General features: G+C 41.9%; 2 protein-coding genes across 2 annotated transcripts; one reads left to right on the forward strand and one right to left on the reverse strand.

The window, feature by feature from the left end:
- Window positions 1-1,931: 1,931 nt before the first annotated feature.
- Window positions 1,932-4,773, reverse strand: LOC139346832 (cAMP-responsive element modulator-like). The gene is made up of 3 exons (XM_070986158.1): window positions 4,661-4,773; window positions 3,118-3,262; window positions 1,932-2,152 (listed from the first exon to the last, which is right to left on the reverse strand). Exons 1-3 carry the CDS (start codon window positions 4,689-4,691, stop codon window positions 2,008-2,010), a joined length of 321 nt encoding a protein of 106 aa, XP_070842259.1. The 5' UTR covers window positions 4,692-4,773; the 3' UTR covers window positions 1,932-2,007.
- Window positions 4,774-8,463: 3,690 nt separating this feature from the next.
- On the forward strand, window positions 8,464-19,479 carry cul2 (cullin 2). The gene is made up of 21 exons (XM_070986427.1): window positions 8,464-8,559; window positions 9,721-9,859; window positions 10,590-10,692; window positions 10,795-10,889; window positions 12,831-12,936; window positions 13,132-13,214; window positions 13,390-13,486; window positions 13,723-13,833; window positions 15,034-15,196; window positions 15,289-15,413; window positions 16,126-16,233; window positions 16,439-16,498; window positions 16,608-16,736; window positions 16,961-17,047; window positions 17,199-17,351; window positions 17,446-17,523; window positions 17,616-17,682; window positions 17,833-18,035; window positions 18,137-18,238; window positions 18,331-18,447; window positions 18,679-19,479. The coding sequence occupies exons 2-21, from the start codon at window positions 9,741-9,743 to the stop codon at window positions 18,808-18,810; spliced, it is 2,238 nt and encodes a 745-aa protein (XP_070842528.1). The 5' UTR covers window positions 8,464-8,559; window positions 9,721-9,740; the 3' UTR covers window positions 18,811-19,479.
- Window positions 19,480-19,542: the final 63 nt, after the last annotated feature.

Below are 19,542 nucleotides of genomic sequence, written 5' to 3' on the forward strand. Positions count from 1 at the left end.
GAGTGCATTCCAGTGTCGTTCTGTCTGTCTGGATGGAAGTTGACTGTGTTTTCTTACAGACTGGACAGGAATAAGGTTTCACAATAGGCCCAGGTGCAGCGCAAGTCTCAGTGGTATTGGATTCTTTCCTCGGCTGTTTTGTTTCCGTGATGCATCCCTAACAAACTGCACATGGGGAGTGACAGAACAGGAAGCACGAAGCAGTGAAGATGAGGCACAAGCAATCATGTAGATGTTTAATTGAGGTGTTTCAGTCTTCCATTTTCCTTCAGTGGTCATACCTTCCATGTCAGGAACTGTTTGGGTATATGTTTGCACTTATCTGCCTCGAGAAGCTACATATTTTTCCTTTTCCAAGATATTTTGGAGAATGTGAGAATTTAATTGTATCCTCCAAGTGAAAGAATGTCATCACTGAAAACTGGGCCAACCGTTCCTTGCCCCATAGCACATCCACATTCCTCTGGATATGATTTATGGAAAATTGGTTTAAATACTCATCCTGCTACCCCTTTTTCCAGCTACCCCTGCTCTGCGGGTTGAACAGTGTGGCTCTTCCACGAGATGTCTGTCCATCGACAACAGGCGGCAGAAGTCGTTAAAGATGACAAATTGCTCTGCTTCTCGGTGACAGCCCTGCAGCAATCAAGTCGGGTCATCATTTGAAGGACAGCACACTGCGTTCTGAGCCCGAGGCTGAGCCTCAGCGTAGCGATAAAAGCTTTATCAAACGCTCATAATGGAGCTTTTGCACTGATGACTCACTCATTATGGCTTCCTTTACAAATGCTATCTCTGTTCATGCTCCACTGTGTGTCCTCTATGCAGCTCTGATATTTACTCTGTGTGAAAGCAAGGCAGAGACTGAGCAAGAACTTTATTAAAGCAAATACATTACAAAGAAATTGTACTGTAAATAAGGTGCAGGCATAACAAGACAACAGCGAAGTTGTTACAGAGGAGAACTAAAGCCCCAACAGGGGTGGCTGTTAAAAAGCTCAGTTTCTGCATCAAATTTCTGATCAACCTCACTCAAAATGATCCAAATACAAAGAACTTCTAAATTCAGGCTTGCATACTGAGAAAAAGCAAAAATCAGTCAAGTTAAAACAGCAAATGAATACACTTTCCACAAATGTGTGCATTTGTTAACTAAATATACACAAGATAAATCTTCTTTTTCTTCCTTTTTTCTACAAACTTTGCACAGGTATTCAAAAAAAAAAAGAAAAGAAAAAGCAGGCTCATAAATAGTGAATGCCACAGGTTAGAAGCACATAACCCCTCACGTAGATGCACAACAGATCCCAGCAGGCTTCTACATTAAAGACAAAGGAATGTGGGAGATAAATGCGGCGGGTGTTAATTCCTGGTCATAGTGCTTGCATCAGGATTTCTGAGGTGGAATGAAATAAAAACATTGTTACATGAAGCCCCGACGACCCAATTCCCTTTGAACGTTTGGCTTCTGGCAGCATTTCTTGAACGAACCCTGCACAGCAAAGCACAGCATCGCAAAGACGATCAATGGATTTAGTGTTTCAATAGAGCCAAATTATACAAGTGATCATAAAGAAGTGCAGTGAAGGTGATGATGGTAAAAGGCTGAGCGACAGATCTAGTATTTGTTTGTTGAAGTCGTCGTCAGCATCTGATTCTCCATCTCCAGTAAGGCGCTGCGGGTCTCCAGCTGTTCGTGGCTCTCTCTGGAAGCCTCCCTGTTCAAAGGGACGTAAGCCCCTCGTAACACTTCTAATAACCCTGACCTGAAGCAAGGTCCTTGTTTTCTGCTGGTGGTGGTGCGTGGATAATTCAGAGCCAGAAACACTGACATCATCATGTAAACACATTTAATAGCAAGGACAAGGAGTGTTTTGTGTGAGTGTGTGGTTATTCACGGGTTTGTGTGCACGTGTGTCTGCATAAGGAGAACCAAGACAGACCCTGACAGATGAACGCCAACGCAGTCCACACACACAACCCCGGTTCCTCCACCAGTCCGAGGGATCACTCGACTTTGTGCCGATAGATGTCTTTTAAGGCTCTCAGCTCCTCAATCAGAGTCTTGTTTTGATTTTCGAGCACGGCCACGCGATTTTCAAGGCATTTGACGTATTCCTTCTTCTTTCGTCGACACTCCCGGGCGGCTTCCCTGCAAGCAACAACAACACAGTTACTGGGAAGAAGAAGCCTCAACATCTTGGCTTTTCTCCCTGATATGACAGAGAACTCATAAATACGTTTACACCGAGGGGGAAAGCAGCCTTTCTCGTGCAGAGTGAGAGATGAGAATGTTTAGATGATGATGATTATGAACAAGATCGTGACGCTAGATGCCTTCGGGATAGGAGGATGTCATAAACAAACCCCCTCTCCAAAAAAAAAAAAGTGGGATGTGGGAGGACAGGGAATATGCAAACCAGTAAAGTGGGAGTCAGTGCCAGTAGTGACACAAGGTTGTTTACAGGAAACACACAGTAAGCTCAAGGCCTTCGACAGAGAGCAAGCAAAGAGCATGATGAAAGCAGGGGGTAGTCAATTTCGCTCAGCAGCAAGCCAGACTTATTCCCACACAAGCTGAGCTACTTACAAACACAAGGTTGTACCAGTCTATCATGTCAACTCACACTTCACTCCGAAAAGAAAAAGTCACAGAGCAGATGATGTGCAGACAAGCAACCTAAGAATTAGCAGCTAAAGACTGGATGGAGGAGATTCATGCGGTGGACTGATGATAGGCTTGTGGATCATATTATTACAGGCACTTATTGTCATTTTGGTGTCTGTGTCCCTGCGGGAATATACTGTGAATGTGTGGAGCGGAGGCAGACTGGTGTGTTTAAGGCCAATATTGATATAAACATTGAGGAATTCTGATAAGAATATATTTTAGTTGATATTTTAACATAAACGTTGACCTTTTTTTGTTTGGGATCCCTTATATTAGGCATTTAGAAGGACTGACTGCCAAAATATGTACTGACTGGGACCTTTTTTCAGCTGAAAACTTGTCAGTGCTCAATTATGAGGCATCTTTGCTCTGATATCAGTACATCTAAATGAGCAAATATCGGCTGAAAAATGTCCAGGCCGATGAGCGTGAACCATCCTCTCTACCTGTTCTTCATCAAGCGGAGCTCCCTCTTTTGTAAGGCGTCCTCTGTGGGTTTGTGGGAGCTGTGAGCGATGGCCCCCACCACCCCCTGTGGGAGGCTGGAGCTGGGGTTACGCAGCTGGCAGGCAGTCAGGTCACCTGCGGTGCCTGGGGAGACACACAACAACACGTCGGTCAACAGGGTTGGGTTGCGCCAGCTATTTGTAAGTCCATTACAAAGCTCGCGTGAAAAGCCCTTCAGGACTAGCAGCTAGTCTCACACTAGTCATTTACTAAACTGGGTTTGAACAAATTACATCAAAGAAGTGTCTTAGCTTGACAAGACTTAAGTAATGTGTGCGTCAGCTGCTGGACAAACAACTGGATCCTTGTGTAACCAAGAAGGCTTCACAAACATAACTGCAAAACACCACAGATCTGTACATTAAACTGGAAATCCTTTTCAAATGTAGGCATTTGTTCTATAAACATGAGTAATAATTTCATGTACATACTGTTATTTTTTTTTTATCTTAACCCTGTTATAACAGAATTGTGATGGTGTCAGGTCTGATATGTCAACCATGTCCCATGACTTCTTTAGCTCATCAATATAAATGGGAATTTACACTTGGCACATACTGAGTTTAAATTTTAAAACATCTAATCTCAGTCTAACAAGTAGTTTAATTCACTGTCGTTTAAGCTGAGTTCAGATTCTCAAGAGGTCTTGCATTGCTCATTCAGTGTGTGCTGTGAAGGGTCCCATATGAGGTGCGAAATAGATGGAAATAAAAAGACAGAATCAGAAAGTGTAAGTGCCTGAAAGCCACATTTCATTCACGCTTATCAAACAGGTGTGCGGTGCTGAAAAAGAAACACACATGGAGAGATTGTGCCACTCTTATCTACTTCTTCCCTTCTGTTCATTGTTTGCTCAGCGCCAGCAGAACTCACTGCCCCTCATATAATGCAGCACGCCAATGATTAATTCTGTGCCATGTTGGAATCGCAAAAGGAACAGCATATAATCACAGCATGGCCGGCGACTGACGTCAATGCACATCTTATTCGCTGGTTTGCGCTTACATGTCGCTGCTGGGGGCCTGTTCCAGGAAAAGCAGCGACGTCAGCCACTGCTGCTATGTGCTCTGAGTGGGCAGAGCGCTGAAGCATTTCACAGAGACAGAGGGAGAAGCAGAGAGGGAGTGCGACTGAGGAGACAAGCGGACCCAGTGAAAACGTTTCTTATCGGAGTAAGCGTGCTGCGGCTGACTGTGGAAAATTAGGTTTTCAACAATACTTTGCTACTTTTTGGCAAAAAGGAGCCTATTTGTGATGTTATTAAAGGATTACTGAACTTAGAACAGAGATTTGGTAAAAAAAATAAAAAAAAAATCACTTAAACCATAAATATGTAAATTCAAATACTGATAAACTAACTGTGAATTCTACTCTAACAGTATTTTGAGAGACTCCTACATAAGTATTTCCACTTAACAACGATGTAAAACAAAAACTATTTTTAGATCTGGAATGAAAAGGGATGTTAGCAAGTAAACATACCTGTTTCTGTCTCATCCCCAGTCACAGCCATACTGTATGTAGTCCCAGATTTTCCAAGACACACTGTCCCCTTCAGAGTCTTCCCTCTGACTGAAATGTTACCACAGCCAACAGCGAGGCTATGTGTGCAATTTACAATTAGAGGCATTGACATCACCATGACATCACTGGCCTCCTGATGTCAACAGTATGGTTTGCTCTCTCCCCGACACAGCGCTATGAGTCAGGGGCTCTGCTGTTTGTCTTTGGAGAAGGAATTTTCTCCAGCTAGAGCTTGTGGAAGATGGAATGTCTGTACAGGCGCAGATGAACTGGGCTAATTCAAACTCTTTTTCTTATTATGTGAGCCAGAGATGTCATTTTGTGTACTTTCATTACTAGAATCATCATGAGGTTTCTTGTATCTTGATCATTTTTCTCTCCTCCCAGAACATTTTCACTGTATGTCAAAGCAGGGCTCATCAGGTGTAAACATTCATGTGAATACCTTCATCCAGATACGACCTACGCTATACAGCCAACTTACCCATATGGCCAAGTTACTATGTGCGTGTGCATGCAGCCACTGTCAGAGCAAAACACTGTCTCTCGGCTGTCTCATTTCACACTCAAAGCTCAGGGAGCTGGCTCCCTCTGCAGGACGCACAGAGACAAACTGAGGACCTACGTTCTGAGGAAATATGATGATGTCCTCCGTTTTGTTTGGAAATTCCCAAGATCATTTCTAAACCACTCGAGGACACAGTGAGACCATGATGGAGGAAGTGTTCTGATTCTTTACAAAAGTAAAAGCACCCCTTGCAAGAACCCCTATGACTGCTGTACTATTATATTTCACTGTTTATCATTTTATATAATCTCAATGTTCTATGAAATGCATCATATTTTCAAAGTTTATCACATGTTTTGTATGCAAAATCTAAATTTGTACAGTAATTAGTCACTGTAGCAGTCATATGTGGAGTAAATACTACATTACTTCCCCTTACCAATTAAGTGGAAATGTTCATGTAAAGTACAAATACCTCAAAGCTGTACTTAAGCACACTATTTGAGTAACTTACAAGCCACCAAATTAAAAGAAATCATACTGAATAAAGAGAAATTTGTTTTTGCTTAGCATACAAGTCTGCATATAGGAATTTACCTTTTAACTAATATATAAGGAGCATCCCTGTCAGGCATTACTGAAAATGGTGTTCTCCTGGAATTTGCTACCAGAGGAGGAAAGCTGCAAAAGGAACACATGATGTGATCAGTTAATCAGTTCTGATGCCTCTTGTAGGCTGTGCTAACATTGGCCTTGCTAACCAATGGGGCCCTTTCTGTGTAGTTTAGTGCCTTGTTTGTTCTCCCTGAAGGTTCTCTTTGCTTCATATCAGTAGAATAATTTCCTTTGACATACAGAGGTGATGCAGGAAGCCTTGAGCGACTGTCACTCTTTTATTTTCTTGTTTTCTGAACTTGTTTGCCACCTATCCTAACTACTAGGTGGCATTGGTCTGGAAATCAGGTGTTACCTGGGTCAATGTTGGCTTACCGTTCTTTTGTTTGCCATGTGACATCTGCCCACCGTACCCAAGAGGTCTCTGTGGCGTTTGCTTGCTGGCCTTTTCCATAAACGACTTCTTCTGTGAGCCCCGAGGCACAATGGGATCTCCTTGAGGAAAAAATCCTAATGGATAGGTAAAAATGCTACTGAGTAGATAACACTAAGGAGCACTCAGAGGAAACAACACAGACACAAGGAGAAAGGGGAAAACCCCAAGCAAAGAACCAAGTTAAACATTCAAAAAGTCTTGTTGCGAAGCTGCAGCGCTAACCATTGAGCTCCCTGCTGCAAGTGTATTCATTGTGAAACTTCTATAATACAAGCAAGTCTGGTTAGAAAGTGTCACCTGGCATTTGGGGCATATAACGGGGCTGCAGGCAACGCAGCACCACACTGTCGTACTGAAGGATGCTTGCTTCATGCCGTGGTGTGTGTGTGGAGGTTGTGGCCATAGATGGCAGGTTCTGCATCCCCACAAACAGGAACCTGTTGGGACCTCCTTGAAAAAGCCAGACTGGGAGGGTAAAATGGTAAAACAACAAACAATAACACTTGTTACTATTAGCAGTATCAGTGCTCTTACTGTTAATAGTAAAAGTTGCTGCGGCTGTTGCAATGGCCTCCCTATCAGCAGAAGAGGCAGCAGGCATAGTGGTGGTAATCGGATAAACTGTGCTGGTAAATGCTGGTACATGCTTACAGCACCGGTTGTGGCTGCTTTGCTGGTAAAAAGGTGTGTAGGGCAGAGGTGCACGTGGCTGACAGTTCCCTTCTGACACCAGGTGGTTCATTCTGGGGCTGCTGATCAGGGCGTTCACTCACATTTCTCCTTTGGGATTAGAGAGGTTTAAAGTTATGGTTTTCAGGTGAACCTAACCAGCAGAGCTGTAAGGCAACCTTCAGGTACAGTAAGACAATTAAAGGAGAGTTGCTCCTGAGCTGCCACTATCTCCTTTGCCACCTCTTAATCCTCCTCTTACCGGTGTCTTAAAGAGCTTTATCCTTTTATTCTTTCACTAGTCAAATAACGGCTTGATTGCTTTAACAATAAATGAAACCAACCACTCAGGCGTGATGATTCAACCAGTTCCCAGAGTTTGTGAAACACTTCTCTAGTACTTCTCAGTAGTTTGTCTGCTTTGGATTATGGAGAAAAGGAGGAGTGGGGATTTTTGGGAGTATGTTAACATTAAAAAATACTTCCTGTTTGAAAAAAAGAAAAAAAAAAGTGACTACAAACTGTTGATTCTATTGGGTTAAGTCCAGCAGCTAGCCTGATAAATGAAGGGCTTCTCTCTTGATCATTTTTAGGTTAAGTCTGACAAGTAGTTTCACAAAACTAATAGCTGTCATCAATTTGCTAACCAATCCAAATATTGCTGTTAAACAATGACCAAAAGTAGTGCCCTGTTAGCCGGACGCTCTTTAAATGAATGCTAGCTACCTAGCATTGAATAAGTTGTTTGTTACTGTAGCTTGTTAACTCATTTGATTAATGAACTGATTAATTAATTAATCATGCTGTAGTTAACTTACCTGTTGTCTGCAATCCGACTAGCTTAAGAGATCAGGATAAAAAGATAGCTTCAGTTAATACACCGTTATAAACTGCGTTTGTGAGTAGCGTTATTAACAATCTGAACACCCCAAAGGACGTTAGCAGCACTTCTAATTGATAATTGTGATTGGCTGATTTTTCCTCTGCTCTTACTGCGAGATAAGTAATAGAATATTATATACATCCTGTTTTTAAGGTTTCTATGGCATTCACCAAACAAATCGTTATTTGGAAAATACTTTAAATAACGTATTTTTTTTTTTTTATGAATGTGTCAATTTATAATGACGAAGTTTGTGTCAAAATATGCGACATATAACATTTAATACCCACTTGAGGAATTTCTGTATATGTATACGCGGTGTAGAACTAGCGTTAAAGTAAAATGTTTACCCTTTCTAACGAGGAACGGAGTTGATATACATTATAGCCCACACCGAACGTCTGTGGTTATTTTTTAATACTCAATTCCTAAGAGGTTTCCGTAGTTTTAGGCGATACCATGGATATATAGGTGTACTTATGACTTTGATCCGTGTGGATTTGGTGTTATTCTCACTACTATGTATAAATATGAAATACACTATGTAAAATCGAAAAAATCTCAAAGATACTTTACTAAGGTAAAGAAGCAATAATGCTTTACGAACAATTCAAGCTTGTTCATAATACACCCCCGTGTAGTACAATGGTATAATCCAAGAGGTAGGGAAGACCTGTAAGTGAGACAAATCAAGCCTGTGACAGCGGAGAAACTTGAGTTTTATAACAAATTAATACTGAACAGAGGTACGTACTATTCAAAAGTCCACGCTTGACCTCAGTAACTTCTTTTGTTTAACAACAGCAACATGTTTTGCCGAACTGTCAGTACAAATGTGGGGAAATTGCAAAGAAGATGACCATTTGCTAGCGATAGCTGAGCTATCGTTAGCCTCCTGCTAGCTGACTGACTGCTAGCCGATGCTTCAAAACTGTTGGGACCTGAGCAGGAAGAAGTAGCATGCTAGCTAAAGCCAGTTAGCTTTTTAGCTAGCCATCCTATTTTGGGATTGGCATTCCGCTAGCTAGTAACCTTAACTTAGCTGCTTTTATCATGAGGGTAAGAAGGCTGTTTATTCAGTAGGGTTAATGTTTCCTTTCGAAAGACGGATATCGGCATATGTGAATTGGTTAGCGAGAAAAGCTGCATGATGATGTTGCAATGTTTTCTCTAACGAGAGATCAACTGGTATGAATGACGAGAATCAACACAGGGCCTAGTTTCTCTTACTTGCAGTTAATCTATGATTCTTCTGGTACCGATATAGAATTGTATATATTACTACATGCAGCAGTCTCACCTGGTAAATTGCACAGCTGCATTTGTACTAATACCGAATATGTGCTCGTTGGTGATGAACGTTAGTGTTACCTCTATGAACTTGAGCACAATGTTTATCTCATCTGTTGCTACCATAGTAATGTGAGCAGCTGTTTAGAGGGAGGCTATTTATCCTTTTACTCATTTCAGTTGATGCACATGTTTACTTTGCCCTATATCCTGACATCTGTGTTATGTAGTTACTCTTGTTTAAAGCTGTTTTCAAGTCTTTATGGTGAATAATATTATTTTAAAAAAAAAGACTACAAAGTTTGACATAATTATGTAATGACCATGTATTCACTGTCATGAGCTTCATAAAAACGTTTTTTCATCATTATGTTTATTCCCCTATCTTGCCCAGAATTGCTGTGTTTTTGTGTTGCTATTGCCATATATGCCACTTTCACCACTATGATAAAATCCTTTCATTTGGAGATATCATTATTGCATAACAGTCCAAACTTAAGAATGGGCAAGGGCATGTTAATGAAACCAAAACTGAAATTAACAGCTAAGCAGTTTATCTGATCTGTTTTTTAATTCCTGTAATCATTGCTGTGTCCATGTGTTTCTTTTTCTGTCAGGCTGAAAGAGAAACTGTACAATGTCCTTAAAGCCGCGGGTGGTGGATTTTGACGAGACATGGAACAAGCTACTGACGACAATCAAGGCTGTGGTGATGCTCGACTATGTGGAGAGAGCCACGTGGAATGACCGGTTCTCGTATCCTATTTCAACTTGCTCCATGTAGAAATTTAAATTACATCACAAGAGCTTCAGAAATGTTTATGGACAGGAAATCACACAGTTGGTCCGTACAGTAAACCAGTTGCCAGGTTACATAGAATTGTATGTATTTGACTTTAAACACCAAATATGGCTAATTTAGATTGGTGCTAATAGTTTGGATAGTTAATTTACTGAAATGTTTTTCAAAAAGATTGAAATATGTCAGTTTTAAATTTAGAGCGACTTGTTGAGTTCTAGGCCAAACTTTAAACTATTAATGTATTTGTCAGGAATCACTAACTCCTAAGTAAGTATGTAAGGAAACTTTATTTATAAAGCCTTTCGAAAACTAGTTGCAAGTTGCTGAAACACTGAAGAAAAATTAGAAAGAGAAACAGGAAATAACGTAATAAACAAGAAGCAAAGCACACATTACAGGACAAAGTGCTTATGAAACAGATGAGTTTTTAACAGCCTCTGAAGTCGAGATGTCGAGACAGCCGTGTGAAGACCTCAGTGATATCACTGTATCCAGGGGACACAATAATTCAGAAATATAAAGTGGAGCCAACCTGTGACGGTTAGGTGATTAATGTACCAAGTAGCACAAAAAATGCTCTATCTAGTATTCTTTACAGACTATGTCTTTATTTACTATATATTTACATCTATACGTGGTGGAATTGTGTTTGCCCTCATTATTTATCCTGAATTCTGACACCAGTGACATTTATGCCTTGTGCGTTGCATACCCAGAGCCTTTGGGTGAAAGATTATACACAGAGACCAAGGTGTTTCTGGAGAACCATGTCCGGCAGTTGTACAAGGTAAGCTCTCACAGAAATGACCAACAAAGAAAAACGTGTATCATGCTTTTTTTTTTTTTTTTTTTTCAGCATTTTGAGCTGTCATGCTTGTGTGTATTTCAGAAAGTCCTGGAATCAGAGGAGAAGGTTTTAGTGATGTACCACAGATACTGGGATGAGTACAGCAAAGGAGCTGACTACATGGACTGCTTGTACAGGTAACATCACTGCCTGTTCTGTCCTTTGTGTCCACTTGATATACAGATAGTGTATGTCATATCAGTGAGTCACAATGCTGATTCACCATTTAGTGCTGCATTTATCTTTTTCACAAACAGATGACCACATTTTGAAAAAAGTTGTTACACTTCCAGTTATTTTATTTTTTTATCAGCCATATTCTCAGTTTGTAGTCTGAGTATATGATAAGACTGCTTCCTTAAATTCACAGTGATGTTAAAATGGTTGGCCGCTTTGTTTTGTTTTGTCTTTGTTGTCAGCGTGGCATGTTCAAGTAAAGCCTTTAACAGAAGATTTGAGCCAAAGCAGGTGTCTGTCTTTGTCAGCGCTGGTTCTTGAACGTTGGCTCGGTGTGTCACGGTCCTTTGATGCAGACTGTGCTAATTCTATCACAAGCAACAACATTCCAGCCTACACTTTTTGCACACTTAAAATATTACCTAGAAAGGCGGTGTGAAGTGGAAGCAGGCATTTGGTGTGTCCTGATTCATTCTAAATCAATACTCCCTTGGAGAGCTTTCAGATCTATTTTTATGTGTACTTCCCACCAGACTGTCTGTGCATACATATGCCTTTGTAATTTATTGTGGCAGTGTGAGTGAGAGAGAAAGGGAGGCTCTTGGCTTTAGTGGTGGCATAATAGTGGTCAGATCTTAATATAGACGAGGGTCGCTTATTAACCTCAGTTGATCTCTGTGTGAATGTGTGTGTGTATGTTTTCATCCTGTCAAACACAGCTCATCACCAGCCACACATCCGCTCTCCAGGTGTCATGGTTAGCCGCTCAGCACACGAGCCTTTATATTAGCTGTCGTTTAACCCTTGATGCTGGTGTTTTATGCTTGTCAAAGCTTCACTGTATGAGAAGAATCAGGTCTGTCTGACTGTGATGTGATGGCTACACTGCAGATAGAGGCAGGCAGCACAGCTGTGAAAACTACACATCATTTAGGGACTGAATCAGCCAACATAGTTCAGCTATCAAACTGTGTGTCAGTCTGTCTGGTAGTTGTCCTGCTTTTCATCTTCTTATGGATTCCTTTGAGAGTTAACTGCATTTGCCAGCATATAGGATGACTCTTTTGATCACTTTTGTTGTTCAGTGCAGGCAGGTAGTGCAGGTAGTGTACTGTGGGACTATCTGAGTTTTTTTGTGGGAAACTGCTGCCTGCAGAGGGTTAATGAGAGCAGTGAGACACAACCATAGAGTAAATGTGTGGGCTGTAAGACCAAAACTATGTGCTAAAATGCTCTGAAGATCTGCAGGCTTGTGGTGATATAATTCTCTGTTATTTTAGTGCCTCAATCAAGTCCTTATACATAACACAAAGTAATTTGAATCAGGGTTAAGATATAAAAAATCATAAAATAATAAAGGCACTAATAAGAAGGGGTGCCTAATTCACTGTTTCTCTTAATATTGTCTGATCTTAATCTGTTGGTCTATTATTAATGAGCTGTTTTTAATCTTTCAAACCGATATAAATAATTTGTGTTTGACTGGTTAATGGTATTAATGTCGAGTCTGAAAACATGAATGCAACCCATCAGTTCCACAGTTTGTCTATGGCTATTGGGTAACAGTCTGTTTCACTGGAACCATGAAAGTGACTCAAAGGAATGCTGCATCCATAAACTGTAGTTGGTGTATTGATGGATCTGCCATTGCCTGGAATGGAAGATGAAAACTTGCAGTCATATTCCCAAGGGAACAGTAAGACAGTGGCTTCATATCTGCTTTGGGCTCATTAATTTGCTCATTAATCCTGGACTTTTTTGACTTTGAGTGGCTAACCTGACACTCAGTAGCCACAGATTGAGTGAGTGGCCACATGTGCACACACATGCCAGATATTAGACGACATCTCTTGATGCAAGTTACATTTTAACATTTTGAGCTCCTACCCCACTTTGTTCAGGTACCTCAACACTCAGTTCATCAAAAAGAACAAACTGACGGAAGCAGACCTACAGTACGGCTACGGGGGAGTGGACATGAATGAGCCGCTCATGGAGATTGGAGAGGTATTGACTGATTTGTCTCATAAACTTCCTGCACATCAACACTTTTGTGCCCACTATGGTTAATAGATAAAATGAAGGAGAGATTAGTGGGATTCAGCGTCTGGGATGCAGCACTCTGATTCCACCTCAAACCGCCCATCCACCGTGACCTACACCAGGGTCTGCTTACACTGTCTTTTTTGTGTGTCATTGCAGTTGGCCTTAGATATGTGGAGGAAGCTAATGATCGAGCCCCTTCAGGCTGTCCTGATCCGGATGTTGCTGAATGAAATCAAAAAGTATGTTTTTCACACAAGCTGAGCTACAAAACATGATTTTCTGAATTCCACCTTTTGTTTTCATTGTTTTGGAGTCTTTCACTCTGTTAATGTCCGCACATGTATTCTGATTGGGCTGCGGTGCACTTATAAACAAACAGGTCCGACCTAACATTGGCACCTTTGTGTCTTTCAGTGATCGTTGTGGCGAGAACCCCAACCAGAAAGTAATCCATGGGGTCATCAACTCCTTTGTTCATGTTGAACAGTACAAGAAGAAGTTTCCACTAAAGGTGAGACATCAAATAATGACCCAGATGATTACACCTGTTTGTATTGTGTTTTTATATTAATTCTCAGGCTGTTAATTCATATTTTTGATAATGTGAACAGTGAGGTTGAAATCTAACAGGCCTTGTTTTCTCATTATTTTTTATTATCCGCAGTATGTACAGTTCATAAAGTTCAGTGTATTTCAATTCATGTATACTAAATCCTATGTGGGCCACATTCTCTGCCTGTGCTGCAGTTTTATCAGGAAATCTTCGAAGGGCCATTTCTGACAAAAACAGGAGAGTATTACAAACAGGAAGCCTCCAATCTTCTGCAAGAATCCAACTGCTCACAATATATGGAGAAGGTAGGACAGATGAACAGATAATGCAAGTATGTGAGTGCTCAGGCAGTGTGTGTGACCCCGTGTGCTGCTTTTGTGTTGTTTGTGTTCTGCTTGGGTTAAAGAATCCACAGATGTAGCTCAGCTGCTTTGCTTGTTGTTGGAAATGAGTCTGTGGTATCTAACACTGGGTGTCTTGCTTGGGGTGGAGTGTGTGTATCTGTGTGTACACTGGCATCCATCAGATGAGTGGACTCTCACCCAGGGCCTGTGTGTGTCAACTGTCAGGTCATGTCATCCGGGTGACATAAGAGTTTTAATCTGAGTATTAGCTCTACCATTAACCCACTAAGGCTGAGATCACACACCCCTAGGCACCTCTAGCTGCCTCTCTCTCTCTCTCTCTCTCTCTCTCTCTCTCTCTCTCTCTCTCTCGTTCTTTCATTCAGGCAATAATCAGATTTCTCTGATAGATTTATCCCTCCAGCCTGTAAACAGGATCATCATTAAAGCTTTAGCAGGCATTAGGGCAGTGTGTGATATGACTGTGAAAGAGCAGCAACAGACACTGTAGTACAGTGCAGCGCCCTCCTCTGAGGACAGGCTCAGTTCATTATCTGACCCAGTTCTTAGTTGTGGGAAGGCAGTTTTTTCTTTCTTCTTTTACCTTACGTGCTGACGCTGCATGCTGTGAGTGTGTGTGCGCATGTGCTCAAAACTATATGGAGACTGATAAATATCAACTGCCCTGTCACCACAGAATGATGTTCGAGCCTGTATGTTTCATACAGTGAACCATGAAAGGTTTTGACACGTGTTTTACATTTCAAATAGGCAGAGATGGAAACTAAAGCAAATTTGTAGCATCTGTTTAGAATCCTTCCAGATAAAACTGAAGCATTTGATGTCAAAAAGGAAAAAAAGAAATAAACGTGGGTGATTACATTTTGGATGACAGCGGGCTGTCTTGCTAAGTTTGTTGGTTTGTAAGTCAACAGCATTTGTTTTAAAAGTTCCTGCTTTGTATTCAAATTCAGATTTAAATGAATATCAATGTACCACATGTCCTCTTCATTTTCATTTTTGTTTAGACAAAAACAAAATACAGTCAAAACATCAAACTACTACATGTCTCCTCAGGTCACCTAATGAGCTGTGTGGTGTCACCTGTTTTGTCAGCTCTTTGACTTCCTCCCTTCTCCTTCCATCCATCTCTTCCTCCAGGTTTTGGGGCGATTGAAAGACGAAGAGATGAGATGTCGGAAGTACCTGCACCCCAGCTCCTATGCCAAAGTCATCCATGAATGCCAGCAGAGGATGGTGGCAGATCATTTGCAGTTCCTGCATGGGGAGTGCCAGAACATTATTCGGCAGGAGAAGAGAGACGGTCAGTCCACTACTGTCTTTGTGTCCTAATGCAGTTTACACACAGTCGTGGCACTGGACTCAAACTGCGTCCTGTTGTGCTGTTTTGTCCAGACATGGCCAACATGTACACCTTGTTGCGGGCTGTGGCTAACGGGCTGCCTCACATGATCCAGGAGCTGCAGATCCATATCCACAACGAGGGCATCCGAGGCACCAGTAACCTCTCTCAGGAAAACGTTAGTACTGCAGCACTGTGTGTGTGTGTGTGTGTGTGTGTGTGTGTGTGTGTGTGTGTGTGTGTGTGTGTGTGTGTGTGTGTGTGTGTGTGTGTGTGTGTGTGTGTGTGTGTGTGTGTGTGTGTGTTTGTTTGTTTGTTTGTTTGTTTATATCACAGTGGGAGCTTTAAACTGACTGCACAGGATCCCACGGTGAGCAGCTGTCACCATGGGGGCCAAATCTAGGGCACCATGGGTCCTGATTGCTTTTTGAGGGTTATGGCTTGGTTTCAGGGTTAGAATCAGGTTCGGGTTGGGGATTGGCATTCAGTTGTAGTGGGTAGAGAATGCATCAGTGGGTTTTCAAGCTACTTTTCCTTTTTTTAGAAAATGGCACAATCAAGTTTTTTCTTGATACCTGAGAGGGCCAGAAATAACTGTGACATCATTTATTTTTAATCACAGCTTGTTGTGCTGCTGAAGCTGGAAGGATCTTAATTTAACTGCATAATTTGCTCTTTTTAAGTTGAACCATGGCCTTATATTTGTTCCGTATCATCATGTCCCTTGTCCTCACGTAGAGGTTGAAGCCCTCTGCCTGTAGGGCCCCAGTGCTTTACAGTCATCAGAGATTCATTATTTCGACTGCCGTAAAAATGTCATTTTTGTCTGTTAATTTAAGCTGTGAATAATTCTGAATACAACTTTTGGCTCTCTCTCCTTGCTTCTCTAGATGCCAACCCTGTTTGTGGAGTCAGTGCTGGAGGTTCACAGTAAATTTGTTCAGCTCATAAACACAGTTCTAAATGGAGATCAGCACTTCATGAGTGCACTTGATAAGGTATTTAACCCCAGACTCGAACAGCTCACACCTCATTAAACAACATGCTCATGTCAGTCACTAGATGGCAAAAGTGAGTTCTTTTGTTTTTCCCGGTTTGTTATCTGTAACCATAAAACTACAGTTATGGATGTGTTCATAGTGAAAGTGGATAATTGTGTTTGACCATCAGACTGAGTGTGTTTATTTGATGTGTGTCTCTCAGGCTTTGACGTCTGTGGTGAACTTCAGGGAGCCCAAGTCCATCTGTAAAGCCCCTGAACTGGTGAGTGCGCACACACACACACACACATACACACACACACATACACATACTCACAGTACCATACACAGTGCCTTGACCAGGTCATGTCCCTCCTGGTGTCTCTGTCCAGCTGGCGAAATACTGTGACAATCTGCTGAAAAAGTCTGCAAAGGGAATGACAGAGAACGAGGTGGAGGACAAGCTGACGAGCTTCATCACAGTCTTCAAGTACATAGACGACAAGGACATCTTTCAAAAGGTGACCGCAATTCTTCTGATGCTGCAATATAACAACCACACAAATGTTACCTCAAATATCTGGAGACAGTCTGATGCACAAACACAAGCCTAAAATAGTTTAAGAAGTATTATCTTCATAGCGTGTCCATTTATAGCATCCTCAAGCATCCCAAAATACTCCGTGTGTAAGTCAACAAAGGGAAACTCTGTTGTTCATGTGTTGCTTTTCTTTGTTTTCCACAGTTTTATGCCAGAATGCTAGCAAAGCGGTTAATACACGGTTTATCATTGTCAATGGACTCAGAAGAAGCTATGATCAACAAACTAAAGGTAAATCCAACAAGCAAGTCAGGGGTGGTAGCAGCCCACGAAGCCTGTCATTCTTTTGAATGTCCTGTGAGACGTACTCATTAAATGTTTCTATACGTTACCTTTTAGCCCCTCTGTTCAAAACTCTCTGTCCTCTTCCTCATTTCTACAGCAAGCATGTGGCTACGAGTTCACAAGCAAACTCCACAGAATGTACACAGACATGAGCGTGAGTGCCGACCTCAACAACAAGTTCAACAATTTCATCAAGACGCAGGAGACCGTGGTGGACCTGGGCATCAGCTTCCAGATCTATGTATTACAGGTGAGGAAGAGTCAGATGTGGCCTCGCTTGGCGTAGACCGTCGGCCTCGTTATTACAGCGGTGTAATGTTGTGGTATGTGCCCTGTGGTTGCAGGCTGGAGCTTGGCCTCTCACACACGTCCCCTCCTCCACATTCGCCATCCCTCAAGAGCTAGAGAAGAGCGTGCAGATGGTGAGTTGACTCTTGTGGAGCACAGCTGGATTGTCAGTCGTTAAGGTTCATGTAGCTAAAGATTTGAATCTGTTTTCGCCTCCTCTTTACAGTTTGAGTTGTTCTATAATCAGCACTTCAGTGGGAGGAAGTTGACCTGGCTGCACTATCTCTGTACAGGTACAAACACACATACACTATTTAAAGCTGAATTATGTAAGATCTGAAGGTTGTTGACTCAAAAAAGAGTATCAAAGCCATACAGGTTTAATCAAGGAAGAAAGATGGGTAAATAGTAAGCTAATTACTGTGTTGTGTCATCTCCAACAGGTGAGGTGAAGATGAACTACCTGTCCAAGCCCTACGTTGCCATGGTGACCACCTACCAGATGGCCGTGCTGCTGGCGTTCAACAACAGCCAGACGGTGACCTACAAGGAGCTGCAGGACGGCACCCAGATGAACGAGAAGGAGCTTCAGAAGACCATCAAGTCCCTGCTGGACGTCAAGATGCTCAACCACGACTCGCAAAAGGTCTGAGCTCTGATGGATCCACAGCTGAGCCTGACAGCATGGCGTTTTGTCATTTGTATTCGGTACTGACTTATGCCTTTCTGCTTCCGCTCTGCTCACAGGAGGAGATTGAAACCGAGTCCACCTTTTCGCTAAATATGAGTTTCACCAGTAAAAGGACAAAGTTCAAGATCACAACGTCAATGCAGAAAGACACACCACAGGTCAGACCAGGTCCTTCTCGAGCTTTGCTGTTACCCTGTGGCTCGACAGCTGTGTTGTAGTCTTAACACTTGTCACATGTCTGTCTCATCAGGAGATGGAGCAGACGAGGAGCGCCGTAGACGAGGACCGCAAAATGTATTTACAAGCTGCTATAGTGAGAATCATGAAGGCCCGCAAGGTGCTCCGACACAACGCCCTCATCCAGGAGGTGGGTGGAAGTCCTTTCGCTGATTTCATCAACATATGAGGGGTTGATGGAAATAGCTTTTGCATACACTCAAACAGGAAGTAAACAAAGTTCAGAGGACATAGATCAAAATGATAAATAAATGATAAATAAAAATAATCAAAATATATCCATATTACACATATCGTTTCAGAGGTCTTTGTGGATTAAATGAACTTTATTTGCCCGTTTTTCAAATGTCCCTGTGTGCAGGTCATCAATCAGTCCAAAGCCAGGTTCAACCCAAGTATCAGCATGATCAAGAAGTGCATCGAGGTGCTCATCGACAAGCAGTACATTGAGCGAAGCCAGACCTCAGCAGACGAGTACAGCTACGTCGCATAGGCAGAAGAGCCAAGCCGGGAGCACTTGCGCACAAACACTCGCCTGTGTGACTGACCGGCACATGCTGGTCAAAAACATGAAATAAATAACGGAAACAGACTCATTCATCCATTTAGGTTTTGGACTGTCGCTGTCTGCTGTGGTTTTATGCGGTGACTGAGAGCAGGACTGGTGCCTCCATCTTCGAAAACGAGAAAAGGTCATCGTGTCACGTCAGACAGCCAGCTAACACCACCACCCTCCTCCCTACCCCGCCCACCTTCTGATTTTAAGCTGTTTACAACATCACCAGTGCCACGCACCTGTGCGTCCAACGACAAAAAGAAAATGCCTATAGCTGTTGGCAAGGAAAGAGCTGATCAACATACTAGTCGACCGAAAAGAAAGGAAAAAAAAAAGAAATCCGGGGAAAGAGGTAGTTGTGACATCAATGACACATTGGTGGCTACACATTAAAAACATGCTTTCTTTTCTCACGTTTGCAGTTGTTGTGTGTTCATTTTTCTTTCTTTGTTAAATGTACCGAAGTTAGAAAAAAAAAATATTGTAATAAAACTGGTATACTGACTATTGTATCTACTTTCAAATGTAAAGAAAAAATGAGGTGACAAACATGATCCTGCTGCTTGTCAAATAAATAAATAAAAACACTGAAAGGTTTTATGTAAACATTTGTCAAGTGTTTCCATATGTCACTCATTTCAAGGATTGCTTGTGCAAATCAAGGAATGA

The sequence above is a fragment of the Chaetodon trifascialis genome, chromosome 18 (assembly GCF_039877785.1).
Source record: "Chaetodon trifascialis isolate fChaTrf1 chromosome 18, fChaTrf1.hap1, whole genome shotgun sequence".
Taxonomy (NCBI): Eukaryota; Metazoa; Chordata; class Actinopteri; order Chaetodontiformes; family Chaetodontidae; genus Chaetodon; species Chaetodon trifascialis.

Excerpts from the sequence above, each read along its gene's own strand:
- LOC139346832 (XM_070986158.1), bottom strand. The coding sequence starts at position 4,691 with ATGGCTGTGACTGGGGATGAGACAGAAACAG. Across the intron at positions 3,263-4,660 it reads TGGGGATGAGACAGAAACAG|GCACCGCAGGTGACCTGACT; the intron begins GTATGTTTACTT and ends GTGTCTCCCCAG. Across the intron at positions 2,153-3,117 it reads CTCCGCTTGATGAAGAACAG|GGAAGCCGCCCGGGAGTGTC; the intron begins GTAGAGAGGATG and ends TGTTGCTTGCAG.
- cul2 (XM_070986427.1), top strand. The coding sequence starts at position 9,741 with ATGTCCTTAAAGCCGCGGGTGGTGGATTTTGACGAGACATGGAACAAG. Across the intron at positions 10,890-12,830 it reads TACATGGACTGCTTGTACAG|GTACCTCAACACTCAGTTCA; the intron begins GTAACATCACTG and ends CACTTTGTTCAG. Across the intron at positions 12,937-13,131 it reads CGCTCATGGAGATTGGAGAG|TTGGCCTTAGATATGTGGAG; the intron begins GTATTGACTGAT and ends GTGTCATTGCAG.